At 37.9% G+C, this 23,713-nt stretch overlaps 1 protein-coding gene across 1 annotated transcript; it reads right to left on the reverse strand.

The window, feature by feature from the left end:
- Window positions 1-9,625: 9,625 nt before the first annotated feature.
- On the reverse strand, window positions 9,626-23,374 carry fxyd7 (FXYD domain containing ion transport regulator 7). The gene is made up of 6 exons (XM_062991928.1): window positions 23,311-23,374; window positions 19,831-19,866; window positions 17,262-17,336; window positions 13,232-13,259; window positions 12,584-12,624; window positions 9,626-10,333 (listed from the first exon to the last, which is right to left on the reverse strand). Exons 1-6 carry the CDS (start codon window positions 23,324-23,326, stop codon window positions 10,314-10,316), a joined length of 216 nt encoding a protein of 71 aa, XP_062847998.1. The 5' UTR covers window positions 23,327-23,374; the 3' UTR covers window positions 9,626-10,313.
- Window positions 23,375-23,713: the final 339 nt, after the last annotated feature.

Consider the following 23,713-nt stretch of genomic DNA (forward strand, 5'->3'; position numbering starts at 1 on the left):
AAACCAGTGTGGAAACTCCATGGTGTCTGACTTGGCTTGAAGAATTCCCTTGTCTATCATACTTTTAAGATTTTTCTTCACTTCTCCATTCAAACTCAGATCTCCACTGTTGTGGGCTGGCACCTCGGACTACTCACATATGTGGGTCATTCCTACAATTCGGTGCCTTTTATGTCCCCAGTACTGATCATTGTATTTATTAAGTACATTTTAAACAACACAATTTCTAAACATCTGACTGAAATATTTAACACTTTTAAATACTAAACACAATGTTTTCTACCCCCTCCAAAATAAATTATCTCTTAGATACCAGAGGTTTTCCCATGTCCCCTGTGCTGTATATGATGTAGTGATGGATATATGAGGTTTAATCATGAAAATATCTCAGTCTTTCAATACTGTTTAAAAGGTTTTCTTAAGTTCCTCTAAACCTTGGATTTTTTTTTCTTTATGAGTTTCATTTTATTGCTGATTATAAGGGTTTTTCACACGTCCCTCAGGTTGCTGTCCACCCTGTTATTTCTTACTATTGTCTCTTAAAATGAAAAGCTGTTTTACATACTGACATCATTTTCTGGAGCTCACATGATCTTTTTAGAGGGAAAACAACTGTGGAAGATTAGTGGCTAACTTCTCATTTTAATGTTGTTTTTTTCCACATTTTATCCTAAAAGTCTTATATGGTCAACCATAACATGTCCACCCTGTTATGGGATATATGAGATAAAATCAATATGATTTCTTTGTCTGAATTCACTTTTATGCTAGCATGGTTTTGCTCACTCGCTAGCTAATGGCTCATTTTATGTCAGAATGTCCACCCTGTTATGGTCCACCCTGTTACGACCTAATACGTAACAGGGTGGACGTCACAGTGTATATGAGGTGCATGTGTAAGTTAGCTTGACCAGTATTAGTTCGGAAAAGTATAACATGTCCTTTTGATAATAAAACATGAAAAACAAATTAAAACAGTGTTTCATTTTCAAAAAGTTTTAAGGTCCAAAAGGCACCCAGTCCCAGGAATGACCCATGTATGTTTTTTGTTTTAAGTTCTATGGTTTTATTGCACCTCCCAAAAACATGCTAGAAGTGTCCTATCAAGTGAACCCACCACAGCCCCGATCAGAATAGACTGGTTAAGGAAGATCAATATTAAACATTAATATTTATATACATATAGGTGAAGGAAAATTAACTAGTTTCTAGTTCCTGAGCTCACACTAAAATGTGAGTGGTGTTTGGTTTTGGTTTCACTTCCCAGGAAGCTGCACATGCTATTTCAAAATTAGACTTGTGAGAATCACAGCAAGATTGGTAAGGTTACAAAATCTGTGTAATGAAGGACAGAGGAAAAATACTTGCACTGAAAACTTTCACAATGATTTGAAATGTATTTCGAACTTTAGAGTGATGGTCCTTGTGCCGATGACCTCTTGTTAAGTTCATTGCATTATGAATGCAAACGTCAGTAATAATAATTAGTTAAACGTTAGCTGCTGCTTAGGAATATGCTTACTGTATTTTCTAGTCAATATATTACACAACATTTAAATTAATCCATTAACATTTAAAATCATGTAGTAAACACAGAAAGGAAGAACATAAATAAAAGAGAAAAAAAATGCAGATGTTAGAACTACAAAAAAATGGACAGAGGAAAAATATTGAGCTTTCATAGTTGTGATTTTTGAAACACAATTATAAAACAATTAGATACATTTATACATAAAATGCATTAATACATTACTCATATATAGAACATTAATAACTGTATGACTAAAATAAATAAATAAAATAATAATTGTACATGCCCCAATTTGTTAGTGATATTACTTTACTTTACACACTACAAAAGTTTATTAAGCCTAGTTTTTAAGAAAGTCCATCCTTACTGTGTTTTATTTCTTTAATATTTGGGTATCATGTTACATTTTTAACACTGGAACTCTAGTTAACTGGGAAAGAAAGTACGATTTTAGTATTTGTATAATGAACAGCGCACATAGTTCTGGGGACTTGAATTTAAGCTTTGCATTTAGTGTCCTTCCACTAACAGTGGATTGGTACTGTACCCAAATGTGACCAAAGACCACCAGTTATTATGTGCAAGGTGACCTGGGTTAGGAGTTAAATACCAAAGCTGACAGATTGTCCCATTCTGGAACTGGGAATACATAATAGTATTTAGGTCCACCAAATATTGTTTTCCTTAATAAGCTTTAACATAAAAAATGACCTAATGCAATGATTCTCCAACTTTTTATATTGAGCTACAGTGATAATCAAGCAAAATAAATCCTAGTAACATGGGTTACACACAGTTCTACACAGTAGGCCCTTATGTACAGTATGTCCGTTTAGTAAAAAAAAACCCTGGTGTTGGTTCTTTCTTTGTGTCAGTTGTAGTACATACCAAAATTATGACATAATCAAATGTCAGCTAGCCGCTTTTCGACACTTGCTTACTCAAGCTGTGCTGTCTGTGTTTAGATTAACATCAGATGCCAGACTGTGCCATTTTTAACAGGTGTACTGTGTCTGATGCATCAGAGCTGGCATTATCTCTACCATCTCTGTGCCTCAGCCCTGATGTTATTTATTTGTTTTCAGAAAGACATATGTTAGATATGTAAATTACAGATGAAAAGCATATGCCAAATTTAAATTATTAATTAATGAATACTTATTATTATTATTATTATTTGCAATACTACATGGTAGCACAGCTTGAAAATCACTGACCTAATAGGTACTTTACCAGCCATCAGAACACTGTGTACATGAGATAATGTCTACGCTTGAAAATAAAAAAAAAAATCATCTTGACTTGACATTAACTTCGACCAGGGATGCCCTCTTCATATTCAAATGACGGAAATCCCTGACCACTGAGTCACACGCGGGGGCGGTGCGGGGATTCCGCTGCCCGTGTCCCCTCCACGCACCCTAGTGGTAATTTCGCTATCGTGTCAGCCTTTGTTCTGACGCATACCTTAATGTAACTCAAAAACTGAACGGTTCAGCGATTTAAATATGTGTGTTTAAGCAAAACTAGACCGCAGTGACCCTTTAGAGTCACAGTTAAATGGTTAGATCTGGGTGGTACAGTCTGTCACTACACCTGCTGTACTACAGAAAGGCTCTTTTTTGCAGTGACAGAAGGTTAGTCATGTGTATAGTAAGGGGTGTTTCGATTCTTTTCGGTGAGTCATAACATTTGACTCACTGAAAGAACCGACTCCCAAAAGTGTCTACCTTTTGAAAGCATTACTAGTTTTTCTTTCTTAAGTTAAAGAACAATTAATTTCTCTTCCTTTTACTAAACAATTATATGACATGATGATTATAACAGTATTACAGCTGGTGACTCTCTGTGTCCATATAAACAGGGCTAGTTCGACTATACTGTCTCATAAAAGTACACAGAATAGTGATACCTTGTTCAGTGATGTCTTGTGAACAACACCTGTCATATTATGCTGAAAGAAAATGTGTCCAAGTAATCAGAACCACACACAACTGGTCCATCATTAATAAAAAGCTTCTGGGACACAAATGGCACTGTTTACAGTCAAGCAACCTTCTAGACAAATTTCCATTGAATGTGTCATACAAGTTGAAAGGGTTTTTTTTTTTTTTTGGGGGGGGGGGGGGGGGGGTGTACATGTTTAGTTTTTCTTTGCAAAAGACTTTGGTTTAGCTATGTATGTATTTTTAAATACATGCAGTCCTATTTATATGGACACAAATAAAACAAAGATGAATTACTTTATTTAATTATTCTACACCCCCAAATTAATGATCAGGTTGCTCGGTTTATGTTTAACCCTACATTGTTTTAGAAACCATGAATAAACTCCTCAAATTCACAAACTTTTATTGGATAAAGAAGTTTGCATTCAAATAATTTAGTCACCATAAAGGACTGAAATGACTTAGGGGAAAGTGGTAGCCTAGTGGGTAGGGCTTTGGGTTCGAATCCCAGCTCTACCATGTAGCCACTGTTGGGTCCTTTAGCAAGGCCCTTAACCCTGCACCTCATTTTCCAAAAATACAAGCTGGGATATGCGAAAAAAGAAATTCATTGTACTGTACACCTGTATATGTATATATGACAAATAAAGGCATTCTATTCTATATATAAAAAAAAAAACCTTTCACATGTACACTGCTACAGGTGAATATTAACTTTTGACTTGACTATAATATGCCAGTATATTAAGTGCAGTCTATTATACTTTCTTGATGTCACTGATCGAACTTGATCTTGAAAAGGCTTTCCACTATAACTCGACTCCTAAGGTTTACATAAAGGAGCCGAGTCAAAGAGTCAACTCGTTCCTCAACCAACCACTACTCACTAATTTGCAATATAAACAAGCACTACGTAAAGCTTTTCTCTGTGACCCACACCTACATGAAACGAGAAGTGAAATTAATGTTGAGGTAAGGGGATAGCCGAACGAGCAGTGTGTGTGTGTGTGTGTGTGTGTGTGTGTGTGTGTTTAACGCTACACACTGACAGTATGACCAACTAGCGGGGACTATGATAGAAAATACAGGGTTCCACAGAGTTGTACCTAGTAATTGAGTTTTGTTTTACTTTGCTTTACCTAGGCGACGAGTAAATACCACTGCAAATACATATGAACATACATACATAGATATATTATAGCTTTCTTATATATACATATATATATATATGCATACACTGAATGCGAACAACTTTTAAATGACATCTAAACAAGGGCTTAGGTATTAGTCCATATTGCGTTATATTTGTTTAAAAAAGCTCAGGCAGCCCTATCATAAGCTGACTCAAAACACCACTACAATACAGTTAAAATAATTATATTAAAGAGGCCGTTTAAAATAAAAACAACTCACATTTCTGTACGTGCATGTCAGAACTCTCTTTAACAGCAGTCTTTAGTTGTCAGCTCCTCACAGCAGGTAATTCAGGTTCTTCTATCCTCCGTTTCAGGCTTCAGGTCTCGGTTGAGTACTAATGTCTCATTCAACAGCCTCCGGGACTTTTCACCAAATACACACGCGCACGCACTGTTGTGATGACACACACACATACACACAGGACAAGGGCGGGGCTAGACAGATGGGGGCGGGGTTAACGGTGAGTGTTTCTTTCCTCTCTCGTTCATTCAGTTTATTTTAAGACCATACAGTACTCAGTACTCAATATGGATCTTTAGTTTTGTTTTGTTTTTCGTTTTTAATGATTAAAATCGCAATACTTACAGATCATACATGACCCTATTAGGTGTATATTTACTATACACTACTTATCAAGCACAATCATTGATTATTTTATAAGCAACACCTAACATGACACCAGTGGCGGCTTCTGGTCTTTCAAAGAGGGGAAGCTCATTGTCGGCTTACATCATAAAATTTGTCAATTTATTTATATATAAATTCTGCCCTGCGTTCCTTTTCAAGAAAATGGCCTGAAATGGGATGCAGTTTGTCTTTCGACTTCACTCGCAAAATCCGCGATGGGACTGAAGCTCCCAGTGATTAATTGAAGGTGTAGATCTCAAAATAGCTGTCAATCAAAACGGGATTCAGTCTTTCACTGATCCTCCAATCATCTTGCAGAAGCTCAGCGTCCAGACCCGCCCACAGCTCCATTCACCCCCAGAGACGCTCAGCCAAAAACAAAATCGTGGCATTTATCCAATGACCGGCGAGTTTCGAAGCAATTAAAAAAAAACTTCCATGCAGTCCTATTGAAGTGAAGAGACGCTCACCTTCTGCGGGCAAATGCATTGCCTCTACGGGAATGTATGAGAAGTTCGAGTCAGTCGATTTGTGAATTCTGAACGAACTCGTCTTCGAGATGAACGTGTTCTAACGCATTTGTAGTCAATGAAATGTTAACACAACTGTACATATCTGACCATTTAATTTATGACATTTTAGTGGAAGCTGAGCTTCCCTTGCAGTCTTAGAGAAATCGCCACTGCATGACACCCACCATGCCACCCTTCTTTTGCCCGTACCCCATATCAGAGATGTTCACAAGTCACAAAATCGAGTCACGAATCTTTAGGCTAGAGTCCGAGTCGAGTCACGAGTCTTTAGGCTAGAGTCCGAATCAAGTCACGAGTCTTTAGGCTAGAGTCCACATCAAGTCACGAGTCTTTAGGCTAGAGTCCGAGTCAAGTCACGAGTCTTTAGGCTAGAGTCCGAGTCAAGTCACGAGTCAATATAATATACACAAAACCAGAGGTGGAAAGAGTACTAAAATATTGTACTCAAGTAAAAGTACTATTACTTTAATGAATTTTTACTTAAGTACGAGTAAAATTACTTAACTAAAAATCTACTCAAGTTAAAAGTAAAAAGTAACTCATTTAAAATGTACTCAGAGTAAAAGTTACTTAGTTACTTTTTTTACAGGAGGGGGTGTCTCTTCTGTGTAATGCAAACAGGACAAGTGGATATTAATCTCACAATAGTTGTTTTATTTAAAATATAATAGAAAAAAACATGTTGATACAACATTTAAAACATTTAGGGATGTGTAATGTGTCATTTTAGTACAGACCATCCCATAAAACTTTTTCAAACTGTATAACCACTGAAGTTGGCATTAATTGTGGATTCTATAGACCAGCCTTTTTTTTTATCACTAACAAATACCAAAACAACAGTCATACTGCAAATCTCATAACTCAAAACAAGTCAAGGTTACAGGTGTTGTGACTTTCACTAAATGACCCAAAGAAAACCTTCAAGATGTAAGACAAAATTTTGCCATTCTTTGACATCAGACTATGTTATCAAATAACAAAACATGTTAAACTTTTAAAAATCGCCCTTCCCTACTCTATACCTAGATTACAGCTCCTTTATTTTAGCACCAGTTTATTTTCTATCGCAGAATTCACTGCAGCAGTTTCCCAGACGCGATTTTTTAGCGTTTTTTTTCACTCAGTAATGGATGTTATTTAAAATGTAGCGAATTACAATTATTAATACAAGACATACTTAAGTAAAAGTAAAATTACTGGTTGTAAAATCTACTTTAAAAAGTACAAGCACACAAAAAAACTACTCAATTACAGTAATGCGAGTAAATGTAATTCGTTACTTTCCACCTCTGCACAAAACATATATTGGAAATGTAGCGTAGAAATAAACAAATAATATGTAAGTTCAGATAAAAAACAACAACAGATTAGTGACTGTATTTTGCAGTTTTACTTCGTGCCTTTACTTTCCTAGTTAGTTACCAGTTAAAAGCTTAAACTGACGTTTTGTTTTCATTGCAAATTACAGCACAGCGGCCAAAATCCCAAACACAGCAAAAAAATCCATAATACTGCTTACCTTAGCTTATGTTCTTTTTAATGCTATTAAATTTATAACCGTGTGTTGTCCCATTAGGAATATAATCCGTTATTTTGTAAATGTGCTTATAATTTAAAACCTCCAAACCTTTCCCGGTTGTGAAGTAAAACACAAACCCGTTAGAAAGCCAATCAAGCGTTTCATTGACACTGATTGATTGATCATTGATTGATCATCTGTGTGACGCTGCAAACTAAATACATGCAAATAACAGATAGCATTTCTTACTAAAAATTAAAATCAGAAGGTCTGATTGGTTCAGAAAGCGGTTCTTACAATCATTAGTGCCAATTCTGTAGGAGCGTTCCATTCACATTATCTGTTACTGTGAAGTGCACTAAGTAGGGTATTCCACCATTTTAGGTAGGGAGCGACGCTTCATCACTGCGCCGGAAGCTGGCTGGAACATTTACCCATTGTGTGCGTTGCGGGTTAAGACGGCCGGAGCGTTATTTTTATTTTTTTATTTTTTTTATTAAATGCAAATAACAATCGAACATAATTATACAGCAAACAGATATAAGTTCAATATTTATCATTCATCAGAGAAAGAGAAGAAAATAAAGAAAAAGAAAAACAAGAAACAATAAACAAACAATAATACCATTTAGGATTCAGATAAAATTGAAAAGCTTTAACAATGAAATAGATTTAACACATTTCTTATTTTGCTGAATTTTACCAATGTATCTATATAGTTATACAAATCTGTTCCAACAAAGGTCATATGTGTAGGTATTTTCCTGGCAAATTTCATTTTATGTAAATAAAATTTGGCTAAAATTATAATCAGGTTAATTACAAAGTGCTCTTTGGGGTTAAATAAAGGGTCATTGAAAATAAATAAAACATATTGGCCTTTCGGAGGAATTTCCTTACCACATCTTTTAAAGTCTAGGAAGAGATCAACCCAGGCCGGAGCGTTACTAGAGAGCAGAAAATGACATGATCATAATGATGTCGGATCACATTTGTCACATGATGTAACTAATGTTGCTGACTTCGTTGCTGACATTTTTTGTGAGTCCGACTCATTTGAAACGAGTCCGAGTGTGAAGTCGCTGTGTGTGCGACTAACTCAAGTCCCCATCTCTGCCCCATATATCAATCAAAAGGAACCCCTTTAGGAACCCTACTGACCAGATGATGTTTGAATAGTGGCCCATTTTTAGCACTGCAATGACAACATTTTGATGACATGGTAGAGTGTTGTTTTTCTGGTATGAGTGCATCAGGTTCTTTGGTGTTGTTGGTATTTTTAAACACTGATTAAACTTACCGGCCCTAGAACAATATCCTGTTAACACTTCTTGTATGTGTGAAGTTTGAGACTAAAGCTATTTTCTCTCTTCATGCATGATATGTGTTAATCTTTTAGCATTTGGTCACAGGATGCTGTTTTCATCATATTTTTGATTAGGGGATTTTTATCAAAGCATTGGCATTTAAAAATGGTTTACAGCAAATGACAGAATGTGTACAAATTCCTATAATACGCTCTTGTAAATCTTGTAGAAAGATCAGAGGCTGTTATTGTGGTAAAGATGGAAGGCAAATTCATATTTAAGAAATTGAACATTGTCATTAAAGGTTGCCAGGAGAAATGTTCAAATGAGAAATATAAAGTCTATTTGCCAAAAGTACCTTAATGACCACAAAGCATTTTGGGATAATGTTCTGTAAACTGATAACATGGGTCCAAATACATCTGGCATTAATTTGACCACACTATTGTACATTTAGAAAATCATACCATCAGGACCAACCACCCCATAATGGCTTAAAGAAAATCTAATTTTGGAATGAACAAACCCCATTAAGATGCTGTGGAAGCCCCTCCTTAAAAGCCCTCTAATATGGCCAAATTAAAGCAATTGGTGGAACAACCAGTTATGGTTTAGGTCGTTCAAAACATTTGCTGCTTAATAAATTGTTCCTTTAATGAATGAACAGATCAGTTAAAACTGTATATTGTGTGTACATGTGTTAAACTGTAAGGTATATGCAAACAAAATCAGGAAGGGGGAAATATATTTTCACAACAATATCTAGCTCCAGTCCAGCGTTAAAGGATCCTGTTCAGGCATCGAAACTGGACATTGGAGCAGGAAGGTTGACTGGTCCTACAAATTCCATTTTCTCCAAAGACATGTGGACGGCCAGGCTCGTGCATCGTTTCTCCATTAAAGAGAAGGCACGAGGATGCACCGCAAGACTATCTACTTGTACAAAACACAACTACTAATTGATCATTCAGAATTTTATTGAGCCACATCTTGCATTTTTAAATGCACCAAACGATTATTGTCTTCCACACAATGTTTAAAAACAAAATGCACATGCTAATTGTACATTTGAACATGCTAATTATAAATATTAGAAGCCTTTATTTAGTAAAAGATTTGAGGTACAAGCTGTTAGGTACTTATGTGAAAGTTATACATTCATTTGCTTATAGATTCTGTTTAGCTATCAAATGATGCAGTTAGTATGACAAAATGTGGAACTTTTAAAATGCTGCTGCAGTATGTAGTGATATCTAGATAGTCATGGTTGAAAAACCAAAACAATGAATTAAACAAGAAAAGAAGCGAAAGTGGACATCACATGTCGAAGAACAGTACACCACAACTGAGATTAAATCATCTTAATCTTAATGAACCGTGTGTGGGTTTTAAAACAATGAGTATTGGATTGAATTGATTACACTGAATTAAAGCAAATTGTAACCATGCTAATAGAATCAGTGATGTCCAAAAGCTACAAATCGTGACCGAACTGGTGTTTACATAAAGAGACCTACAAAGACAAAACCTCAAAATCCAGGGTAGTAAAAAGTAGACAATCCCATGCAGCTCGCTCATACATTCTATTGAGCACCCTTGAGCATATGAGCTTCTTTTCTTGCTGAAGTTGCTGGCACATATTCACCTCTATACTGACTGAGAGGGCACTGGAAAAAAGAAGAGAAAACGTAATTATCACAGGATCCAATAACAGTAAGTAAACTACATAAAACATATGAAGACACCCCCATTAGTTACTGAGTTGATCTTCACTACATGGCCAAAAGTATGCTAACACCAGACCATAAGCTATTTGGACATCCTATTCCAAAATCATGGGCAGTTATGTGGATTTTCTATCGAGGTCAAGGCTCAGGCTACAGAAGTTCCTTTACACAAAACCCCTGTCAAATTAGTGCTCATGGTGGCACATGATGAGACCCTTCAACAAATCTTTCAAACTTATTTTATATATTATTGTTCTTTTTTTTTTACAAAATGATTATGATTTTATTTACCAGCTGTATAAAATCAATAGCTGTGGGTCAAATCCCTGAACTCATTAATTTAAAGAAGTACATACTTTGGGCATAGGGTATATTTTAGCTTTATCCTATGCCAACAGGGGCATAAAATCAAGCATACACCTATGATATATGATTACGGGCGGCACGGTGGCTCAGTGAGTAGCACTGTCGCCTCACAGCAAGAAGGTCCTAGGTTCGAGCCCCAGGCTGGGCGGTCCGGGTCCGTTCTGTGCGGAGTTTGCATGTTCTCCCCACGTAGGTTTCCTCCGGGAGCTCCAGTTTCCTCCCACAGTCCAAAAACATGCAGTCAGGTTAATTGGAGACAATGAATTGCCCTATAGGTGATTGGATGTGTGTGTGTATGTGTGTCTGCCCTGCGATGGACTGGCGCCCCATCCAGGTTGTTACTGTGTGCCTTGCGCCCATTGAAAATAGGCTCCAGCATCCCCCGCGACCCTAATTGGATAAGCGGTTAAGAAAGTGAGTGAGTGAGTGTTATATGATTCCACCTTTCAAATTTAAGCAAAGTGGTCTAAAGCTAACTACCTTGGACTAAAGGTACTGGCCATGTCTAAAGAAAGAAAGGCCAAATTGGGGAGTCACTTCCTTTTTTCTCCAACTGCAATGATACTATCTGGGTAAATTTCACAGAGTACTGAAACATACACTGATCAGCCATGACATTAAAACCACCTCCTTGTTTCTACACTCACTGTTCATTTTATCAGCTCCACTTCTTCAATGGTCAGGACCCCCACAGTTCCACCACAGAGCAGGTATTATTCAGGTGGTGGATTATTTTTAGCACTGCAGTGACACTGACATGGTGGTGGTGTGTTAGTGTGTGTTGTGCTGGTATGAGTGGATCAGACACAGCAGCGCTGCTGGAGTTTTTAAATACCGTGTCCACTCACTGTCCACTCTATTAGACACTCCTACCTAGTTGGTCCACCTTGTAGATGTAAAGTCAGAGACGATCGCTCATCTATTGCTGCTGTTCGAGTTGGTCATCTGCTAGACCTTCATCAGTGGTCACAGGACGCTGCCCATGGGGCACTGATGGCTGGATATATTTGGTTGGTGGACTATTCTCAGTCCAGCAGTGACAATAAGGTGTTTAAAAACTCCATCAGTATTGCTGTGTCTTATCCACTCATATCAGCACAACACACACTAACACACCACCACCATGTCAGTGTCACTGCAGTGCTGAGAATGACTTATCACCCAAATAATACCTACTCTGTAGTGGTCCTGTGGGTGTCCTGACCATTGAAGAACAGCATGAAAGGGGGCTAACAAAGCATGCAGAGAAACAGATGGACTACAGTCAGTAATTGTAGAACTACAAAGTGCTTCTATGTGGTAAGTGGAGCTGATAATATGGACAGTGAGCGTAGAAACAAGGAGGTTTTAATGTTATGGCTGATCGCTGTATAATGCATAAAAAAATCTGAAATCACCAGGTGAAATGCCAAGTTCCAGCTGAAGTGGTGTAAACTACACCACCATTGGACTCAACAAATCTAAGTTTCAGGAAAACAATACACAGTGACATCTGTAAAGTTTAATGGTTTGAGCTTAATGGTTACAAACAATGCCATCCTGGAGAACTGTGATCCTCTATGCCACCATGCACAAATGAAGTTCAAGTTTGGAGTAAAAGAACCACATCCAACAACTTTGATGAACTAAAACCTAGACTGTAAACCATTAGCCAAAATCAATGCGCCACCTTTGTTTTTGTGGCTTAATGGAAATGAAGCATAATTTTCTAATCTAGTAAAAGCCTTCCTAGAAGAATGGAGGTTGTTTACTGCTACAAAGAAGACACACTTTGAATGACAGCCAAGGTTTTGGATGTGATGTTTGCTTGTCAGGTGATCTTACCCTCTGTCGCCAGAGTCTGAGACCGTTCTACAGGACTCGATCTGCAAAAAAAGAGAGACAAAGGATAAAAGGTATTATGCCCAGACAGAAAGACTGCAGAATTCTTTAAATACTTATCAAAGATCTCAGTAAGTAGCCGTGCACAATCAAAAATCTAAGGTAGGACATCTGGGTAGTTCAATTATCTTATTATAACTATCATACTTTAGTATTAGTACCAAATTCTGCCATACATTAATAATGCAGTTATTAAACAAGAACTTTATCAGTCGACAATCAGAAGCAGTCATCAGGCAAGTCATCGCTGAGAGAACATGCATTTCATTTCAACAGTACAGATTCATACTGCCTATCCAGAATGTCTTATATTGAAACAGTGCTCACAGCTACATTTTACACAAATGTATAATTGTACACAATTATAATGCTTTATAAATACTTTTCTGAGTAGGCAATGTGACTGTACTAAAAAAAAAACGGATGGACAGTTTGGAAAGCCTTAAACCCAAGGGCTACATAACAGCAGGTGGAATTTTTGCACTGAAGAGTCCTCTGGGAAAATGTCTGTTCGTTCTTTACGTCTCTTCTTTATTTCCAATTCATTCCACATGCATAGAGCAGGCTTCTCACCCCTGTGCAAGGTCTTACTTGGATTTTGAGCATTTGAATTTATTACCTGTGAACGACAAGAACATGTTAAAACATTAAAAATACACAAATAACTTTAGGATGTATGCTAGATATACAAATTTACAATCTAGCCAATTGTGATACATCTGTGACTACATTCTATAAACTTAATTTATGTGAAAATAACCCTGTTTATCTTTCAAAGTCCTTATTCATCTTAAAATTGTCCATACTAAAAATACACCGATCAGCCATAACATTAAAACACACACTGCCCGTTTTATCAGCTCCCCTTACCATATAGAAGCACTTTGTAGTTCTACAATTACTCACTGTAGTCCATCTATTTCTATACATACTTTTTTAGCCTGCTTTCAACCTGTTCTTCAATGGTCAGGACCTCCACAGGACCACCACAGAGCAGGTATTATTTAGGTGGTGGATCATTCTCAGCACTGAAGTGACAATAACATGGTGGTGGTGTGTTAGTGTGTGTTGTGCTGGTATGAGTGGATCAGACACAGCAGCGCTGCTGGAGGTTTTAAATACCATGTCTACTCACTGTCCACTCTATTAGACACTCCTACCTAGTTGGTCCACCTTGTAGATGTAAAGTCAGAGACGATCGCTCATCTATTGCTGCTGTTTGAGTTGGTCATCTTCTAGACCTTCATCAGTGGTCACAGGACGCTACCCACGGGGCACTGTTTGCTGTATACAGTGGGGTCAAAAAGTATTTAGTCAGCCACTGATTGTGCAGGTTCTCCTACTTAGAAAGATGAGAGAGGTCTGTAATTTTCATCATAGGTTCACTTCAACTATGAGAGACAAAATGAGAAAAAAAAATCCAGGACATCACATTGTAGGATTTTTAAAGAGTTTTTTTGTAAATTATGGTGGAAAATAAGTATTTGGTCAATAACAAAAGTTCAACTCAATACTTTCTAACATAACCTTTGTTGGCAATGACAGAGGTCAAACGTTTCCTGTAAGTCTTCACCAGGTTTGCACACACTGTAGCTGGTATTTTGGCCCATTCCTCCATGCAGATCTCCTCTAGAGCAGTGATGTTTTGGGGCTGTCGCTGGGCAACACGGACTCCACAAATTTTCTATGGGGTTGAGGTCTGGAGACTGGCTAGGCCACTCCAGGACCTTGAAATGCTTTTTACGGAGCCACTCCTTAATTGCCCGAGCGGTGTGTTTGGGATCATTGTCATGCTGGAAGACCCAGCCACGTTCCATCTTCAATGCTCTCACTGATGGAAGGAGGTTTTGGCTTAAAATCTCACAATACATGGCCCAGTTCATTCTTCCCTCAACACAGATCAGTCGTCCTGTCCCCTTTGCAGAAAAACAGCCCCAAAGCATGATGTTTCCACCCCCATGCTTCACAGTAGGTATGGTGTTCTTGGGATGCAACTCAGCATTCTTCTTCCTCCAAACACGACGAGTTGAGTTTTTACCAAAAAGTTCCATTTTGGTTTCATCTGACCACATGATATTCTCCCAATCCTCTTCTGGATCATCCATATGCTCTCTGGCAAACTTCAGACGGGCCTGGACATGTACTGGCTTAAGCAGGGGGACACACCTGGCACTGCAGGATTTGAGTCCCTCTCGGCGTAGTGTGTTACTGATTGTAACCTTTGTTACTTTGGTCCCAGCTCTCTGCAGGTCATTCATCAGGTCCCTCCGTGTAGTTCTGGGATTTTTGCTCACTGTTCTCATGATCATTTTGACCCCACGGGATAAGATCTTGACCCCAAGGGAGATTATCAATGGTCTTGTATGTCTTCCATTTTCTTACAATTGTTCCCACAGTTGATTTATTCACACCAACCTGCTTGCCTATTGTAGATTCACTCTTCCCAGCCTGGTGCAGGTCTACAATTTTCTTCCTGGTGTCCTTCGACAGCTCTTTGGTCTTGGCCATGGTTGAGTTTGCAGTCTGACTGTTTGAGGCTGTGGACAGGTGTCTTTTATACAGATAACGAGGTCAAACAGGTGCCATTAATACAGGTAACGAGTGGAGGACAGAAGAGCTTCTTAAAGAAGAAGTTACAGGTCTGTGAGAGCCAGAAATCTTGCTTGTTTGTTATTGACCAAATACTTATTTTCCACCATAATTTACAAATAAATTCTTTAAAAATCCTACAATGCGATTTCCTGTATTTTTTTTTCTCATTTTGTCTCTCATAGTTGAAGTGTACCTATGATGAAAATTACAGACCTCTCTCATCTTTCTAAGTAGGAGAACTTGCACAATCAGTGGCTGACTAAATACTTTTTGACCCCACTGTATATATTGGGTTGGTGGACTATTCTCAGTCCAGCAGGGACAGCGAGGTGTTTAAAAACTCCATCAGTATTGCTGTGTCTTATCCACTCATATCAGCACAACACACACTAACACACCACCACCATGTCAGTGTCACTGCAGTGCTGAAAATTATCCACCACCAAAATAACACCTACTCTGTGTGGAGTCCTGACCATTGAAGAACAAGATGAATGGAGGCTGACAAAGCATGCAGAGAAAGAGATGGACTACAGTCAGTAATTGTAGATCTACAAAGTGCTTCTATATGATAAGTGGAGCTGATAAAATGGACAGTGAGTGAAACAAGGAGGTGGTTTTAATGTTATGGCTGATAGGTGTATGTACTGCTGTTAATATCGACTGCATGAATAACTAAACTCCTGACCATAAGCTTATAGGAAATCCTATTCCTAAACCATGGACATTCTTACAGAGCCACCCCTACCCTTTAAGATCTCCACTCTTTGAAGAAAGCTTTTTGCAAGATTTTGAAATATTTCTGGAGGAATATTTCCTGAGGATACCAAGCGTTTTAGTGTAACAGGTTTTATTTTGTCCCGTTCTTCCTGCAAACATGTCTTAAGATGTGCAACAGTACGGAGTCGTCGTTGTCACATGTTTCTTTGGTCCGGAGCGCACGGCGTCCATTTTTTCCAAAAAAGACCTGGAATTCTAATTCATCTGACCCTAATACATCTTTCCACTGTGTGATGGTCCATCCTAGATGCCTCCGAGCCCAGAGAAGTCGACGCCGCTTCTGGATATGGTTAACATAAGTGTTCTTTTTTGCACAGTAAAGTTTTAAGTAGCATTTGTGCATGTAACTCTGTATTGTAGTGCTTGACAAAGGTTTGCCAAAGTAATCCGTCACCCATGTGGTTATATCAGCTATTGTTGAGTGGCGGTTCTTGATGCAGTGCTGTCTGAGAGATCGAAGATCATGGGCGTTCAGCTTAAGCTTGCGCTCTTGGCCTTTACGCACTGAAATTCCTCCTGATTCCTTGAATCGTTTAATGATATTATGCACTGTAGAGGGAGAAATATGCAAATCCCTTCCAATCTTTCTTTGAGGCACATTGTTTTTAAATATTTCAAACTGGAGATCCTCTGATCATCTTTGCTCATTAAAGACTCAGCCTTTCCTGGATGCTGCTTTCGTACCAAACCATGATTACAATCACCTGTTGACATCACCTGTTTGTAATCACATCATTATTTAGTTTTTTCACCTCATTACTAGCCCTTAATTGCTTCCCAACTTTTTTGGAATGTGTTGCTGGCCTGAAATGAAGGAATGGAGGTGTATTAACAAATGAAATGAAGTTGAGCAGATAAAACATGAAATATCTTGGGTTCAAGTAAATGTAAGGAACACTGCATTTTTATTTTATTTGCATTTTCCATACTGTCCCAACCTTTTCTGATTTGGGGTTATAGAAGGAAAGTGCCCCTGTGCACAAATGTACATAAAGATATGGTTCGATGAGTTGGTTGTTGAGGAACTCCCTGTTGTAGAGGCCAGCACAAAGAACATGAAACATCATTTTTAAGCCAATCAATTGTGAGCCAGCCAACGAAAAGAGTGAGAAGAGTGAGGCAACTCCATATTAATGACCATGATTTTAAAATTAAATGTCAAATAAGCTTATAGTAATAATAGTTTATGCGTGGATGAAAAGCACCTATTAAATCAATCAATGTCAACCTGAATGCAATATGAACTTACTCAGGGCTATAAGGATGCCAGCCACAAACATTACCACGGCGAGAATGACCCCCGTGGTTCGAAGCGTCTCATAATCTAGGAGAAACAAGTATCAGTCAATGAATCTTGCTCAGGCAAAGTAAATTTGACACACAGCAAAATTCACCGATGTTGTAATCATGGTGCACTGGTAAAACTTGATCAAACAGAACTGGTGAAACAAATCAAAGTTTGTTTGTTTGTTAGGATTTTAAAATCATGTTTTACACTTTGGTTACATTCATGACAGGAACGGTAGTTACTCATTCAGGGCTCTAGACTAACTTTTTGCACTGGTTGCACTGGTGCGCCTAACTTTTTTTCTTAGGTGCACCAGCACAAAAGTTAGGTGCACCCAAATTTTCGACCGCATCGCATTTAACACCGCAGTTTTACAGGTTCACTTTTTTTTTTTAAATCACTGTCCACACAGGCAATATTGACTTGTAAATAACTAACAATCTGGTCAACATGGCCTTGTCTGATGATCTGTTTGCTACTGCCTGCCACTGAAAGGCAGTGGGGAGAGGGGGACACTCGGGCAGTGCATTTATCGCGGCATGTAATGTGTTTTATAGATGCATTGGGCTTTTTCAGCCTTTCAATTCGAAATGTATTAGAACCAGTCACAAATATACTATTGCCGGCCATGGTCTTCCCATGCTCTTTACAGTTAATATACTGTAGTAATTATACAGTTAATACAGTTAATTATAGTATTATAGACTAATTATAGCACACTTATAAAAATTATAAAAATAATAATAGAGTAAATGTGTATGTATGTGTGTATATCTATTTATGTGTGTGTGTATATTTAAAATTATATGTATATGTTTGTGTGTGTGTGTTAGAGTGTAATCTTAAATATTATCGGCTTTACTGAATCTTTTACACAGATTCCCAAAATCGCTTGCGGTGCACTCACTGCGTATTTTGACTACATGTATTGTAATATATTTTGGTCTTTTAGTTATTTTTATATTTTACTTAACGAAAATATTGTCGTGTTTTTACTTTCACTATCGCGGTACTTTACCGCTAGCATTAGCCCCTTGCTACTGTAGAGGGTCGGCTCACCTAGCCGCTGTCCGGTGGGGATGCTGCGGGTCTTTTGCTGTGCGGTGGTGGAGGTGTGGGAATAAACGCACACGACAGGGTCGAGTCACTTTAACTGTTTAGTCAGGACTTCAGTGAGCGTTACAACACTTTACACCGCCGAGCTCCAGAACCCGAACTTCCATTCTGGAGACATCCAGCGAGTCTCATATACAAAACTAAACTTACTGCAGAACATCCGCACGTGTATAAACCTGGTGCTGCATTCTGATTGGCTGAGCTGAATGTCGCTCACATATCACCGCTACAATATTGTCCCGCCCTTCACTATCTCTGATTGGTTTAGACCATGATATTGGCCTAATGTGTGTCTGTTGTTTTTTTTTTTCCCTCGGACGCCTGGTCGCACCGGTGCGACCTGAGATTTTTTTTAGTCGCACCATTGAGAAATTAGGTCGCATGTGCGACCAGCCCTGTCATTACACACAAGGTTCATCAGTTCACAAGATTATGTCGAACACAGTCATGGACAATTTAGTGTATCCAATTCACCTTACCTGCATGTCTTTGGACTGTGGGAGGAAACCAGAGCACCCGGAGTAACCCCACACAGACACGGGGAAAACATGCAAACTCCACACAGAAAGAACCCGGACAGCCCCACCTGGGGATCGAACCCAGGACCTTCTTGCTGTGAGGCGACAGTGCAACCCACTTAGCCACCGTGCTGCCCCAAATCAAAGTCAAAGCAATATAGAGCATGAATAATACAGGTCCAAGCTGACTTCTTGTTTGTGTTAACATTTCCTCATACCCTGCTTTCTTTAAATGCAAACATAATCCGGTACACGCTGACCGTATTCTGTGGTCAGCAATGTTTAGCTCAAGAAGAATCTTTCAACTGTTTAGTCCCTCCTATTGAACCTTATCTTTTAAAGGTTTTTATATAAATAAGCCATGTTTTATAAGAATAAGAAGATATACTTTATTTGTCATATATACATATACAATACAATGAAATTCTTTCTTCGCATATACCAGCTTGTTTGGAAGTTGGGGTCAGAGATCATACAGCACCCCTGGAGCAGACAGGGTTAAAGGCCTTGCTCAAGGACCCAACAGTGGCTACATAGCAGAGCCTGGATTTGAACCGCCAATCTTACGGTTAATAGCCCAAAGCTCTACCCACTAGGCTACCACTGTCCTCTTGTACAAGTTATCTTTATTCATTCATATATTTGTACTTTTCCTGGGGTTGCAGTGCAGGGCAAGCCACACTCACACTTCCGCTAACTTATTTGAATGTAGTAGAGGCAAATTAGCAGTTAGGAGGAAACTGGATAACCCAGTGGAATTCTATGCAAACTAGAGGTGAGAATCAAATATCGCTGAGCAACACCCACTCTTTTAGTGTTAACATGATTAAAAGCTAAGTAAAAAATATATTGTGCAGTGTTTTTTGTACTCAGTGCTTCTTTTCTATAATACTTACCATACTCAAAGGCACTTTGGTCATCCCTAAATGATTCTGTAAAGAGACATAGAACAGCACACATTTAAGAGCTCATGAGGGGGAAACATGAAATCATTGCAGTAGTAAAATTTTAGGTTTAATAATGTTAGGAAATGCAGCCATTTTTACCTAACTTTATGCAGATTTGGGTTTAGGAATTTATTAAATTGGGTTTCTGCTTTACAAAGAACACTTTTTGTTGTTGTTGTTGTTGTTGTTTATGCATTTTCTCCCCTTTTTCTCCAGACTTTTTAGCGCATCCTACTGCCTGATTGTGTCATGCTTCCTCTCCACTAATGCTGGCCCCAGCTCTGACTGAGGAGAACGAAGCTAACCCACGCCTCCTCCGACATGTGGGCAGCAGCCGTATGCATTTTGTCACCTACACTAGATGAGATCAGCTGTGGATAAGCACTGTGTACGGAGAGACACACCCTGATCAACGCATTCCTTCCCCGCCCCTGTGCAGGTGCCATCAACCAGTCAGCAGAGGTCGTAGTTGCATCAGTCATGAGAGAGACCCTATCCGGCTTGATGCCCCAGCCCTATATGAAAAACAGGTCGATCGTTGTTCACGTGGTTGCTCAGCCCAGCCGGCAGCTCTGGTGTGCTAGAGTGTGTTTTTACTGCTGCGCCACCTAAGCGGCCTTTACAGAAAACACTTAATGAATCATAATTTAAAAAGATAGAGGAGAATTCCTAATGGGTAAACTACAAACCCAGTTCCAAAATTGTTTGTACTGTAGGTAAAATGTAATTTACATGCATTTATGCCTGCACCACGTTACAAAAAAGTTGGGACTGGTAAGTGTGCTGAATAATCAAAAACACCTGTGTACCAGGGCATTGAGGTTGCATTAAAAATGCATTGTGTACAAACAAGTATAGGTTTACCACTAAGCAAATACAGTATATTTGTATGAGAATAGGTTAACAGTTGGATTTTACTAACTACAGTCCATAAAATTATACCAAGATTCAGAGAATCCAATGTTAAATTAAGTTAAAGCTAAAAAAAGAATAATTAATGTCTATATGTCTTTGCTTTCTGAGACAACACTGCATGTTTCTGTAATGCATATAAAAACATTGGCTTGAAATACTTTAGAAAACCATTGTCAGTTAACCACACCCACAGCCAGCAAAGATACATTTAGGTACCTCCATTTTTAAGAAAGCAGCTGCAATTGTATTACAAAATTGGGATAGTGCCCAATAGCATGCTGTGATGTATGGTAAGTGGATGTCAAGCAAAGTAAATTTTGCAACTGAGCATCAGCCAACAAAGCAGGGCTTTCTTCCAATATGTGGCATTGTTAATGTTGCTATGTCTGTTTTTTCAAATAAATAAACCATGCTGAGTCAGTGAAAAAAGCTATTCACTATACTTTTATAAGAAGAAGAAGAAAAAAGCAATAAGCAAAAGTGACATCAATCATAGACACAGCTTAAGTGTTGTAAAGCTATGTTTAACTCTAAAGCCCTCAGTATAACTAACTATATGGTTTAAAGGATATCATTGGTCTGGCTAAGCTATTTTTTAAAACATTGCACAATTATTCATTTCTTATCTACTAAACTAGTAAAACCCATCTTGTTTTATATGTAAGACAATTTTATTGACATTGTTAAACATTTTGTATTAACAGTTTTTTTTTTCATTTAAAAGATTTTAAAATACAGTGCAAGTTTAAAAGCAGTAGTCTTTCTTCAAAAAGACAATATATTGTATGTAGTCATTTCAGATAAATTGTAAGCTTCCAGTATAGCTAATTACATTGCGATGAATGGCTAATTTGAGTTTGTTCAGTTATTTGTTTTTTTAGTTAATATAACGTTATTCATGTACCTAATCTTGTAAGGCAACATAGCCCATCTTGTTCAATTAATTGGGGCGGCACTGAGGCTCGCTGGGTAGCACTGTCGCCTCACAGCAAGAAGGTCCAGGGTTCGATCCCCAGGTGGGGTGGTCCGGGTCCTTTCTGTGTGGATTTGCATGTTCCCCCCATGTCTGTGTGGGTTTCCTCTGGGTGCTCCGGTTTCCTCCCACAGTCCAAAGACATGCAAGTGAGGTGAATTTGAGATACAAAATTGTCACAATTATAAACTTGTGAACTGATGAATCTTGTGTAACGAGTAACAACCTGTTCTGTCATTAATGTAACCAAAGTGTGTACATTTTTTAATTGTATTTATTAGGATTTTAACATCATGTTTTACACACTTTTGGTTACATTCATGACTAACAAGATTCATCAGTTCAAGGTTTTAATATCAAACACAGCCATGGACAATTTTGTATTTCCAATTCACCTCACTTGCATGTCTTTGGACTGTGGGAGGAAACCGGAGCTCCTGGAGGAAACCCACACAGACATGGGGAGAACATGCAAACTCCACACAGAAAGGACCCGGACCCGCCACCCCCAAGTGTGTACAACATGATGTTAAAATCATTATAAATAAATAAATGTTCAATTAATTTTTAAGAACTTGTTAGCTTATGTTGCCTTACAAGATTAGTTAATTGATTAATTGTTGAGCAACATTTTTATAGAAGTTATTAGCTAAATTATGTACATAATTTTCAATCATTTAAAATTTTATATATACAATAGTTTTATAAAATATATAAAATACCTTTATAAAAAATTATAACCTAATAAAAAAATCAGTACTTTGTATTTAATAATTCTGCATGTAATTGTAAACAAAAATCCCAACAAACTGTTATCTGGTAGTTCTGACGCCTACCAGCAGTTTTAGTATTGATCAGCTGCAGTGCAGGAATATGAACTCAGCGAAAAGTGCAGAAGTGTGCAGGTCTGCAAACCAAACGGGCGCATGCGCAGTGATTTCGTTCTGCATAAACTTATCAGCCTATAACTTAAAGTATGCTTTTATATAAAAAAAAACAATACATTTAAACATAAACAATAAATTTTAAAGCAAATTGTTTATATGTTGCTGATTTAAACCTGGTATGCTGGATTAACTGGTAAATGAGCAGCTTCACCATTATCACTGCAGTGGGAGAAAGAATGGCACCAGCAAAAAAAATAATAATAATAATAGTAAAATAAAAAAGCTCGTCTGGGTTGTTTTTGTAGCAGTGGAACTAGTCTAATACTGTAGTTATTAAGTCTCTTAATCATCTAAATTGCTTTAAAGCTTTAATTGGGTGTTTTTTTACTGTGGTTACTAATAGTTGAATCTAATCCAAACTTACACTTATACATGCACATGCAAAATACAAAATATGCAATAAGAGTTTTATAGGTTATCATCAAGAAAACTTTTGTTAGGGTGTATTTGTTTAAATTCTGCAATAAGATTTTCGTTAAATTTCTGCTATTATAAATTATTCAATATGCAATTTATTCTATACATAAGCACAAACAAATGCAAAACATAATTTATATTGCATGCATTTAAATTAGTTGAATAATTTATATATACCTCCTGTAGTGGCCATGTCTGCAGTGCTGGACCTGGGCTGGGTTTTCTACCTTCTTTCTTTCCTTCCAGGCTTTGTGTAGAAAAGCGCAGTGATCGGCAACATCTACTGGTTTTGCATGGTGGGCTAACCCTATACCTGTATTCCAAACGACTTACTACTCGACGTAAAGTGCACTCGGTAGGGTGTAAAAGTCCGCATTTAACACCATATATAGTGCAGTAATTAAGGGAGAGAGAAGACGTTTGGGTTCCAGCTCACAGCTTTACTGCGCCCTCTAGAGACACATTCAACTGCCGCATTGCTACTGTTTGATCGAATGGTTTCAATTTTCCTTGGTATTCTATTAGATTTTGATCAATAAGCAATGAATTCTTCTCCAATAGTGAGCAAACAGGTTTTTAA

Source organism: Trichomycterus rosablanca, chromosome 3 (genome assembly GCF_030014385.1).
Source record: "Trichomycterus rosablanca isolate fTriRos1 chromosome 3, fTriRos1.hap1, whole genome shotgun sequence".
Classification (NCBI taxonomy): domain Eukaryota; kingdom Metazoa; phylum Chordata; class Actinopteri; order Siluriformes; family Trichomycteridae; genus Trichomycterus; species Trichomycterus rosablanca.